Genomic DNA, 12,485 nt, shown 5'->3' with positions numbered 1-12,485 from the left:
TGCCCAAAAAATTTCTATTGGATTGAGGTCAGGGCTTTGTGATGCCCACTCCAATACCTTAACTTTGTTGTCCTTAAGCCATTTTGTCACTACTTTGGAGGAATGCTTGGGGTCATTGTCAATTTGGAAGTCCCATTTGTAGACCGAGCTTTAACTTCCTGGCTGATGTCTTGAGATGTTGCTTCAATATATCCACATCATTTTCGTTCCTCATGATGCCATCTATTTTGTGAAGTGCACCAGTCCCTCCTGCAGCAAAGCACCCCCACAACATGATGCTGCCACCCCCATGCTTCACGGTTGGGATGGTGTTCTTCATCTTGCAAGCCTCACCCTTTTTCCTCCAAACATAGCGATGGTCATTATGGCCAAACAGTTCAATTTTTGTTTCATTAGACCAGAGGACATTTCTCCAAAAAGTAAGATCTTTGTCCCCATGTGCACTTGCAAACTGTAGTCTGGCTTTTAATGGTGGTTTTGGAGCAGTGGCTTCTTCCTTGCTGAGCAGCCTTTCAGGTTATGTCAATATAGGACTCGTTTTACTGTGGATATAGATACTTGTCTACCTGTTTCCTCCAGCATCTTCACAAGGTCCTTTTGCTGTTGTTCTGGGATTGATTTGCACTTTTCGCCCCAAACTACGTTCATCTCTAAGAGACAGAATGCATCTCCTTCCTGAGCGTTATGATGGCTGTGTGGTCTCATGGTGTTTATACTTGCGTACTATTGTTTGTACAGATGAACGTGGTACCTTCAGGCATTTGGAAATTGCTCCCAAGGATGAACCAGACTTTCTGAGGTCTTGGCTGATTTCTTCTGATTTTCCCATGATGTCAAGCAAAGAGGCTCTGAGTTTGATGTTAGGCCTTAAAATACATCCACAGGTACACCTCCAGTTCAGTACACCTGCTGTCAGAAGCTAATTGACTAAAGGATTGACATCATTTTCTGGAATTTTCAAAGCTGCTTAAAGGCACAGTTAACTTAGTGTATGTAATCTTCTAATTGACTGGAATTGTGATATAGTCAATTAAAAGTGAAGTAATCTGTCTGTAAACAATTGTTGGAAAAATGACTCACGTCATGCTCAAAGTAGATGTCCTAAACGACTTGCCAAAACTATAGTTTGCTAATATGAAATCTGTGGAGTGGTTAAAAAATTAGTTTTAATGGCTTCAACCTAAGTGTATGTAAACTTCTGACTTCAACTGTATATACAGTATATATGTGTGTGTGTGTGTGTGTATATATACAGGTGCATCTCAATAAATTAGAATGTCGTGGAAAAGTTCATTTATTTCAGTAATTCAACTCAAATTGTGAAACTCGTGTATTAAATAAATTCAATGCACACAGACTGAAGTAGTTTAAGTCTTTGGTTCTTTTAATTGTGATGATTTTGGCTCACATTTAACAAAAACCCACCAATTCACTATCTCAACAAATTAGAATACATCATAAGACCAATAAAAAAAACATTTTTAGTGAATTGTTGGCCTTCTGGAAAGTATGTTCATTTACTGTATATGTACTCAATACTTGGTAGGGGCTCCTTTTGCTTTAATTACTGCCTCAATTTGGCGTGGCATGGAGGTGATCAGTTTGTGGCACTGCCGAGGTGGAATGGAAGCCCAGGTTTCTTTGACAGTGGCCTTCAGCTCATCTGCATTTTTTGGTCTCTTGTTTCTCATTTTCCTCTTGACAATACCCCATAGATTCTCTATGGGGTTCAGGTCTGGTGAGTTTGCTGGCCAGTCAAGCACACCAACACCATGGTCATTTAACCAACTTTTGGTGCTTTTGGCAGTGTGGGCAGGTGCCAAATCCTGCTGGAAAATGAAATCAGCATCTTTAAAAAGCTGGTCAGCAGAAGGAAGCATGAAGTGCTCCAAAATTTCTTGGTAAACGGGTGCAGTGACTTTGGTTTTCAAAAAACACAATGGACCAACACCAGCAGATGACATTGCACCCCAAATCATCACAGACTGTGGAAACTTAACACTGGACTTCAAGCAACTTGGGCTATGAGCTTCTCCACCCTTCCTCCAGACTCTAGGACCTTGGTTTCCAAATGAAATACAAAACTTGCTCTCATCTGAAAAGAGGACTTTGGACCACTGGCAACAGTCCAGTTCTTCTTCTCCTTAGCCCAGGTAAGACACCTCTGATGTTGTCTGTGGTTCAGGGGCGGCTTAACAAGAGGAATACGACAACTGTAGCCAAATTCCTTGACACATCTGTGTGTGGTGGCTCTTGATGCCTTGACCCCAGCCTCAGTCCATTCCTTGTGAAGTTCACCCAAATTCTTGAATCGATTTTGCTTGACAATCCTCATAAGGCTGCGGTTCTCTTGGTTGGTTGTGCATCTTTTTCTTCCACACTTTTCCCTTCCACTCAACTTTCTGTTAACATGCTTGGATACAGCACTCTGTGAACAGCCAGCTTCTTTGGCAATGAATGTTTGTGGCTTACCCTCCTTGTGAAGGGTGTCAGTGATTGTCTTCTGGACAACTATCAGATCAGCAGTCTTCCCCATGATTGTGTAGCCTAGTGAACCAAACTGAGAGACCATTTTGAAGGCTCAGGAAACCTTTGCAGGTGTTTTGAGTTGATTAGCTGACTGGCATGTCACCATATTCTAATTTGTTGAGATAGTGAATTGGTGGGTTTTTGTTAAATGTGAGCCAAAATCATCACAATTAAAAGAACCAAAGACTTAAACTACTTCAGTCTGTGTGCATTGAATTTATTTAATACACGAGTTTCACAATTTGAGTTGAATTACTGAAATAAATGAACTTTTCCACGACATTCTAATTTATTGAGATGCACCTGTATATATATATATATATATATATATATATATATATATATATATATATATATAATCTGTGAACTCTTCTGGTGAAAAAAAGGTTCTTATTTAAACAAAAAGAGAGTTTGCAATGCTGCTTTGAGTGAATTAATTGGAGGGGTGTCGTTTGTTCATGAAACACAAGGGGGAGCTGTTGCATTAATAATTATTGTTCAGTTCTGTCCTTACTTGAAATCCGAAGTGCTTCAGTAGCGAAACATAGATGGGATGCTGTGCAGTTACGCCTATTAAGTGGTAACTTAAGTAGCAGCTTACTCTGACTGTCCCTAATTAGTAGTGTTTACAAGGCAAACATACATTTTTAGTTATTTGAACAAACCCCACACTGTTTGTGCTACAGCCATGAATGAAGCCTCAAATTGTACAGCTTGTTGAGGAGATGTGTAACATGACGTACATTTGGAGATGATTTAACAGGTAAAAAAAGACCTCTAGACTTACATTGAAAGAGGGACCCGAGCCATATCTAGAGAGCAGAATATCATAGAGACTTGAGGGTGTGCTATTTTGACTAGGGCCAGCAAGAAACCACCTAGAAAACCCAAACAACCAAACACACAAAGAACACACAGAGTTCAGTTATTTACAGGGGTGACAACTGCATTCTACAACCAAATTCACTCCTGACAATTCAGGTTGTGACTACCACATTTACATTAAATCCATGTAGTGTACTGAACCAAACTGAGCAACTCATGGACACTTTCTTTTGATAGGGAATGGTTTTAAAAAGGTGAAACTGTTGGCATGCATGCATCTTGTTTACAGCAAAACATTGGTACGGTATCACTGTCAATCAACGTAATTTCAGGAGTTAAGGCCTGTTCACACCAAGAACGATAACTATAACAATAAATATAACCATAAAGTTTAAAAAATCATTCTAACTCTTTGAGAATAGTGGAGTCCACACCACTACTATAACGATAACGTCACAGAGGAACGATATCATTTGGATCACTTTCAGAGCAATTTTTCTTTCAGCTGATGAATGAAAAACATTGACAGCCAATCAAAATCCATCCAACTTTAAAGGGCTCGAGCTGCAATGTGCACTCATCCTCAAAATAACACATTCCAGCACTGAATTACACGCACAAATGAAATGGAAACTCCTGCTCAAGAACCGGCAATGTTTCTCCTGCTTTCTTTTTCAGTATTTACGGAGATGAGATAATGAAAAGCTAACACAAGCTGGTAGCATAAAATTACCTCAGGTATACAGCACTTAATGTCGACAGCATTGTCTTCTCTCCTTTAAAGTTGTATCCATCTGTTTTTCTTTTGGTTTCTTTGTGAAACGTAGAGCAGGAGCAAGTCATCTACATCCATTCTCTTGCCGGAAAACATAACTGCAGAACATGCTTAGAATAAGCAGATAGTTATCATCTGTTGGTGTGGATGCTAATATAGTTATCTTTAAAGTTATCGTTAGAGTTTTCACTCTTGGTGTGAACAGGCCTTGACTCCTGTATCCCATACACACACAGAGCAAGAAATTAGGGGATTTATTTATGCATTTAAATGTGGCTGTCACACCCAAAACTTTGCAGGACTAACAATAAAAGTCAAGAGTACTAACAGAGCCATGTGTGTGTTTCAGGGATGAGCACAATGATATCTTGGCAGTGGCTGATTGGGGACAGAAGCTGTCTTTCTATCAGCTCAGCGGGAAACAGGTCAGTGTCTACTTGAAAAAACATACTTGCTTATTCTTACATTGGATAAGTAAGAGATAATCCATGGCTAGGTGTGTGTTTAACAATTTTAATGCATGACGTGGAGGTGAAGAACCACAAAGAGCATTCAAATTGTATAATGCACACCTAACTCATTAATTGGTGACAGTTGTCATTGATTTTTACAGCACAAATTCTGACTGGAAGAATAACTATAACGGTTAACTTTATCTACGGGTTATTAGATCTAGAGTTCTGCCCATTCAAAGTCAGACTCAGAGATAAAGTAGTGCAAAAATATCACATTTATTTGAAAGAATTAAATAAAAAGCTGTACGAATAATTGGAAAAATGGAAATGAGATTTTTGGAGACCAAACACTGTGAATTTAAATACTCAATCCAGAAATAATAATAGACACAGAATATAGAATGGTTGATACTCCTTCTTTCTTCCTATTCTATTCCTAAAACCGGCGTTGCTGATGTGACAGTTGTAAAAGCAGGGCTCAACATTAATACTTGTCTGCTTGTCCGGGACAAGTGGATTTTTGAAAGAGCAGGTGAAAGAGAATTTTACTTGCCCGACCGGATAAGCAAACTGATTAAAACGTCAATAACGAAAAAATAACTGCCTATATTTGTGATAGCCTAGGCCTGTGTCACTTATTAGAAAGTTCATATTCTGCTGTTAAAAATAATCCTGAGTGCGTAATTTTATAATTAGCTAGCGATCTAGTAACAGCTGCGCCCTGTTTGATTGACAGGTGGTGTATGTGTGTGTGCAAAACACAATAAAAATAAAAGTGATTTGATTTAATTTGATTTAAAAAGTATAGATGTAATATAATCATAGAGTAAAGACCAGTAGTGGTTTTATGTTGCATTTCATTCTGAATGTTTACTTTAATACTTGATACAGTTGAAGTCAGAAGTTTACATACACCTTAGCCAAATACATTTAAACTCACATTTTCACAAGTCCTGACATTTGATCATAGAAAACATTCCCTGTCTTAGGTCAGTTAGGATCACTACTTTATTTTAAGAATGTGAAATGTCAGAATAATAGTAGAAAGAGTGATTTATTTCTGCTTTTATTTCTTTCATCACATTCCCAGTGGGTCAGAAGTTTACATACACTTTGTTAGTATTTAGTAGCATTGCCTTTAAATTGTTTAACTTGGGTCAAATGTTTTGGGTAGCCTTCCACAAGCTTCTCACAATAAGTTGCTGGAATTTAGGCCCATTCCTCCAGACAGAACTGGTGTAACTGAGTCAGGTTTGTAGACCTCCTTGCTCCCACAAGCTTTTTCAGTTCTGCACACAAATTTTCTATCAGATTGAGGTCAGGGCTTTGTGATGGCCACTGCAATACCTTGACTTTGTTGTCCTTAAGCCATTTTGCCACAACTGGAGGTATGCTTGGGGTCATTGTCCATTTGGAAGACCCATTTGCGATTGAGCTTTAACTTCCTGGCTGATGGCTTGAGATGTTGCTTCAATGTATCCACATAATTTTCCTTTCTCATGATGCCATCTATTTGGTGAAGTGCACCAGTACCTCCTGCAGCTAAGCACCCCTACAACATGATGCTGCCACCCCCGTTCTTCACGGTTGGGATGGTGTTCTTCTTCATGCAAGCCTCACCCTTTTTCCTCCAAACATAAAGATGGTCATTATGGCCAAAAATAAAAAATTTGTTTCATCAGACCAGAGGAAATTTCTCCAAAAAGTAAGATCTTTGTCCCCATGTGCACTTGCAAACTGTAGTCTGGCTTTTTAATGGTGGTTTTGGAGCATTGATTTCTTCCTTGCTGAGCAGCCTTTCAGGTTATGTCGATATAGGTCTCGTTTTATTGTGGATGTAGATACTTGTCTACCTGTTTCCTCCAGCATCTTCACAAGGTCCTATGCTGTTGTTCTGGGATTGATTTGCACTTTTTGCACCAAACTACGTTCATCTCTAGGAGACAGAATGCATCTCCTTCCTGAGTGGTATGATGGCTGTGTGGTCCCATGGTGTTTATACTTTCATACTATTGTTTGTACTGATGAACATACTATTGAGTTGTTCTTGAAAGATTAAGGCGTTTGGAAATTGCTCCCAAGGATGAACCAGACTTGTGGAGGTCCACAAATTGTTTTTTTCTGAGGTCTTGGCTGAATTCTTTTGATTTTCCCATGATGTCAAGAAAAGAGGCACTGAATTTAAAGGTAGGCCTTAAAATACATCCACAAGTACACCTCTAATTGACGCCAGTTAGTCTGTCAGAAGACACTTGACTTTGACTTGTCCTTTAAAGATCTGAGACATGACTTGGACTTGTCCTTGAAAGATCTGAGACATGACTTGGAATTGTTCTTTGAAAGATTTGAGACTTGACTTTGACTTGTCCTTTAAAGATTTTGACTTGACTTTGAATTGTCCTTGAAAGATTTGAGACTTGACTTAGACTTGTCTTTGAAAGATTTGAGACTTGACTTTAAATTGTCCTTGTAAGACTTTTTTTTTTAATCCCCTTTTCTCCCCAATTAGGAATGCCCAATTCCCACTACTTAGTAGGTCCTCATAGTGGCGCGGTTACTCCCCTCAATCCGGGTGGCGGAGGACAAGTCTCAGTTGCCTCCGCTTCTGAGACAGTCAATCCGTGCATCTTATCATGTGGCTCGCTGTGTATGACACATGAGACTCACAGCATGTGGAGGCTCATGCTACTCTCCGCGATTCATGCACAACTTACCTGTGCCCCATTGAGAGCGAGAACCCCTAATCGCGAGGAGGTTACCCCATGTGACTCTACCCTCCCTAGCAACCGGGCCAAATTGGTTGCTTAGGAGACCTAGCTGGAGTCACTCAGCACACCCTGGATTCGAACTTGCGACTCCAGGGGTGGTAGTCAGCATCAGTACTCGCTGAGCTACCCAGGCTCCTGTCCTTGTAAGACTTAAGATTTGACTTAGATTTGTCATTGAAAGATTTGAGACATGACTTTAAATTGTCCTTGTAAGATTTTAGACTTGACTTAGACTTGTCTTTGAAAGATTTGAGACATGACTTGGACTTGTCCTTGAAAGATTTGAGACTTGACTTCAAATTGTCCTTGAAAGATTTGAGACTTGACTAAGATTTGTCTTTGAAACATTTGAGACTCAAATTAAACTTGTCCTTATAAGATTTAAGACTTGACTAAGACTTGTCCTTGAAAGATATGAGACATGACTAAGATTTGTCTTTGAAACATTTGAGACTCAAATTAAACTTGTCCTTATAAGATTTAAGACTTGACTAAGACTTGTCCTTGAAAGATATGAGACATGACTAAGATTTGTCTTTGAAACATTTGAGACTCAAATTAAACTTGTCCTTATAAGATTTAAGACTTGACTAAGACTTGTCCTTGAAAGATATGAGACATGACTAAGATTTGTCTTTGAAACATTTGAGACTCAAATTAAACTTGTCCTTATAAGATTTAAGACTTGACTAAGACTTGTCCTTGAAAGATATGAGACATGACTAAGATTTTTCTTTGAAACATTTGAGACTCAAGTTAGACTTGTTCTTGAAAGATTTGTGGCTTGACTTTGACTTGTTCTTGAAAGATTTGAGTCAATTTAGACTTTTCCTTAAAATATTAGAGACCTGTATTCAAATTGGAAGACTTGACACTTGATTTAGACTGTACATCAGAGGCTTGTGGACATCTCTACATAGTTATTTCAAACGAGCAAGAAATTTCCTGCTTTCCATGAAAAGGTGCCTTTAATTACATGGATCTGAGAGAAAGTAAGTGAGTTGTAGAGAACAAGTCATTTGTTATGCCAGGATAGCAGTGGACATTTAAGTCGACTGCATTTCTTCTCGTTGAGTTGACCCCCCATGGTGCGTGCGCTGTGAAGGCCTACACAAACCATGTACTACAACAACAGCACTTTCCTTCAGTAAAATGGTATAATTACAGCATGCCTGCATGTCCTCCCCCAGGTACATATGGGAAGTGAAGTAATTAAGGGAAAATATGCATCGCTCGTTAAGTAGTAACGCAGTAGCCTCCAGTGCTGTCTGAACAAACATACAGCATGCTGTTTGCATTACAATGTTATTGGTAGGAGCTTGTAAAACTGCTGTTGTCCAGAGCAGTGGAGGTATTTAAGGGAAAAATATAGAGGCACGTCTCATCGGTGAGAGGAAACACATGCTCTGTGTGTGTGTGTGTGTAGAGGTCTGACAAGAGTTTGGCTAACAGACATCAGTAGACAGCACAATAAAGACCATTTAGGAAACTAATGTGACATGTGTTTGGCTGAGTACTGCACAGGATTTGATGTAAGAGGCAGAGACAAGAGACAAAACCCATACATGCATTCCCAAATATGAAACATGATCCTCCTGCTTGCTCTTTGTCATTCTGCCTTTTTCTCCCTCATCCTCATGTTTTCTCTCTCTTCTACATTATTGCTTGTTCTGTCTGTCTCTCTCACTTTTATTTAGTTTCTCTTGCACTGAAACAGTCTGAACCACCTCATTTGAGTGAAAACACAGTTCAATGGGATAGTTCACCCAAAAATGTAAATTCTGTCATTATTTACCTGCCGTCATGTTGTTCAAAACCCATATGATGTTTTGAGCCTTGTGAGATGCTGTGGAGATGGTTATTTCATGGCCAACTTTCCAGATTAATGGATCGTTACTAAATGTTTAATTATGCATATATTTCTCACTTTTCATTAGGTTACGTGAAATACTCACTAGCAGTTAGTCATTGCTTTATTATGACCTTTAATAAGCATTAATTGTTTGAATAGTAAGTGTTCCTAAAACAGGTGTAAACACATTAATTAAGCATAAATATATTTCCAATTAATTGCATGTGTAAATGTATAAATATTCTCTTAATTAATTATGGATTTATGTCGTAATGTTCTCATAAACACTTTACCATGGGGTTGCATCAACTGAAACATATTAGTTAGGTATGAGTAACAAGTTGTTTATTAAGGATGGAAAACAATTATCAGACTGCATGTATATGAACTTATTAAACAAAAAAATGTTTGCTACAGAAATATAAATGAATAAGATTTTGTTGTTAAATACTTTATTAATGTATTATTAACAATTTAGGACTAACAATTTATAAATCATGAATTACCTATAAAATAATGCTTTACAAATACTTTATCCTATGTAGTTAGTAAAGTGTTACCCACCTTTTGTGTTCCACTGTAAGAAGAAAGTCATACGGGTTTAAAATGACATGAGGGTGAGTAAATGATGACAAATTCTCATTTTTCTTTTCCTTTAAGAAAAGAGTGTAAGAGTGTGTAGGAGGCTTACTGATAGGGCTGCACCTAACGATAATTTTTTTATCGATTAACCTAACGACTAATTTGCCGATTATTCTAAAGATTTTTTATAATTATTACTTGATTAATATAACAATTAATTAACCCAAAATAAATATAAAAAACTTGTCATTAATATTTCAATATTTTATTAAATCATCTTCTCTTAAACACAAACAAATGTACAAGAAACAAAGTGTGCACTGCAGGGCATTATTCTGCAACAAAAAACAGTGTTACTATGAATGCAAACTTTAATACAGTGAAAAAGACACTCTATTAGCATAACATATATATATATATATATATATATATATATATATATATATATATATATATATATATATATGTATAAATAAATAAAAATTTCCAACATTCTTTTGAATGTCCATGTACTAAAATAAAATATTTGATGTCATAAGTGTACCTTCATTAACTATTAGTATTATTTTGAATGTCCATGGAAAATGAAGCAATGTGATAATTTTACCTGGTCGCAAAAAGTAATCCATTAATTTACCTGATGAACTTCCACCTTTTGCTGATACTTTATGCTTCACAGAGCTAATGTGTGCTTCTAAATCACTTGCACCTTTATTAGAAACTGACACGTAAGTGTCAGCTTTGTCATACATTCTGCTTCAAACGGATCTCGACCTGGACGAAAGCATGGGAATTTTCTGTGCAAATCTTCTGTAAATTTGCACTTTCGTTTGGGCATTGTTTCCACTCAGCTGTCATTTGCTGCTGCTGTCAACACAACAGTGCTTCACACGTTCGCGGAGAAATTGACAGGCAGGAATTTGGCCAATAGTTGCTGCAAGCCTCTTATAATAAACCAACTGGTGGGCGAGAAGAGGGGTTATAGCAATGCAAATATGTGCGCACACACAATGAAATATTAGACCAGATGCACATCATAATGCAACTAAACCCGAATCCCGGACATTTTCGCAAATTTAGAAATCCCGGCCGGACACTTTTTTAAGGTCCGAAAAAGAGTACATGTCTGGGAAAAAGAGGACGTATGGTCACCCTACGTTAGCAGCGGTGCAGAAATTACTTTTAACATGGGGGCGATGAGGAAACATTTAGAAAATCAATTTTAAGTAACTACTACAAACAGAAACACGTGTTGTAATACTAATACGTCATGCTTGTGTGGGGACAAAAAGTAAACAGGACTTACGGTGCTGCCTTGCTGCCGTCTTGACAAAGTGCTCCGGGATGCTTTTGCTTCAGGTGTTCGTTCATGGCGGTTGTACTGCTGTGATGAGCCATTTCCAATTTGCTTAGCTTACACAGCACCACATTGTTGGGTCTCTGGCTAAAATACTCCCACGCTTTAGATGACCATAGGCAAGTTTTTTTTTAGCTGCAGCTTGTTCTTCAGGGTAATCCATACTTAAACCGGGCACTGCCATTTTAATTACTCCATTGCGACGCGCAGACGCATGTTATGCAAATCGACGTATTTCTGTAATCGATGACGTTGATTACGTCGATGAATCGTCCCAGCCCTACTTACTGACTGTGTTTTCTGCCAATGAGATATCACATGATGTATGATACTGTTCAGGATTTCACATGATGACTGAACTTTACATGCCATCACATACAAAACATGTGCTCATGTCTAAAAGTGCTAAAAGAGCACATTGGTCTGGGGTGCTGTGGGTTCCAGGATGCTTTGTCATCTTATTAGTGTTTGGGTTTTTCCTTTTAGTGTTTTTGGCAGGCTGTGTGCATTTTAAGTGCTTCTAAATCAAATAAAATCATTTACTTGTTTAATATTAAATTGTCTTAGTGTGTTTGTGTTTCTAATAACTCTCTACAAATTACCCAAGAGATTTATGAGCAAGCGTATAAAGTTTGCTGTTAGAAAAAGCAGTTTGATTCCTAATAATAATGCAGAATGTTGTCTCTGACTCATTTAAAAATGCTATAAAAGTACTAAAACGACCACAATAGCCTATTTTTTTGTTTTTCCTCTAGTCTAGATTGAATGCGATTCTTTTGTCTTTTGCAGATAGGAAAGGACCGGCAGTTGAACTTTGACCCCTGCTGTGTGAGCTTCTTCTCTAAGGGCGAGTACATCGTGATGGGAGGCTCAGATAAACAGGCCTCACTCTACACTAAAGATGGCGTTCGGCTCGGCACCATCGGCGAACAGAATTCCTGGGTCTGGACCTGCCGCGTCAAACCAGACTCCAATTATGTGGTCAGAGATTTATTGAATTATTCAGAGGATAGTTGGTTGAATCTCACAAAAACATGTCTGTGTCACATTTAATCCAAACAAATTATTTAGTTTTGCATAAAGGACAATAAAAAAAAGTTGACATTGTGGCATTATTTTCAAGACAATTAAGCACCCCTACATCCCATACTCATTCACTTCATAATGCAAAAAATATTATATATTATTTAAATAGTTAAAGCTGAAGTGTGTAACTTTTTCGATGTTAAAATACTTTTTCGCATTCCAGCTTAATATGCAGAGTCAACTATAAATAGGCCATTCATAGGTAATTTTCTTGAAAACTGTAAACACTGTGTCTCTGTGGCACTATAAAAATTCC

At 37.9% G+C, this 12,485-nt stretch overlaps 1 protein-coding gene across 2 annotated transcripts in view; it reads left to right on the top strand.

Moving 5' to 3' along the window:
- Positions 1-12,485, top strand: part of LOC127414898 (intraflagellar transport protein 122 homolog) — an 82,319-nt gene that overhangs the window by 9,417 nt on the left and 60,417 nt on the right. For both annotated transcript variants that reach the window (XM_051653276.1, XM_051653275.1), the window contains exons 8-9: positions 4,479-4,554; positions 11,933-12,124. In XM_051653276.1, the coding sequence (XP_051509236.1) occupies positions 4,479-4,554; positions 11,933-12,124 (268 nt within the window). The remainder of the gene's footprint in view (positions 1-4,478; positions 4,555-11,932; positions 12,125-12,485) is intronic.

The sequence above is a fragment of the Myxocyprinus asiaticus genome, chromosome 24 (assembly GCF_019703515.2).
Source record: "Myxocyprinus asiaticus isolate MX2 ecotype Aquarium Trade chromosome 24, UBuf_Myxa_2, whole genome shotgun sequence".
Lineage (NCBI taxonomy): Eukaryota > Metazoa > Chordata > Actinopteri > Cypriniformes > Catostomidae > Myxocyprinus > Myxocyprinus asiaticus.
Note: the sequence above shows the minus strand (reverse complement) of the source record. Positions and strands in the feature narration are given on the sequence as shown.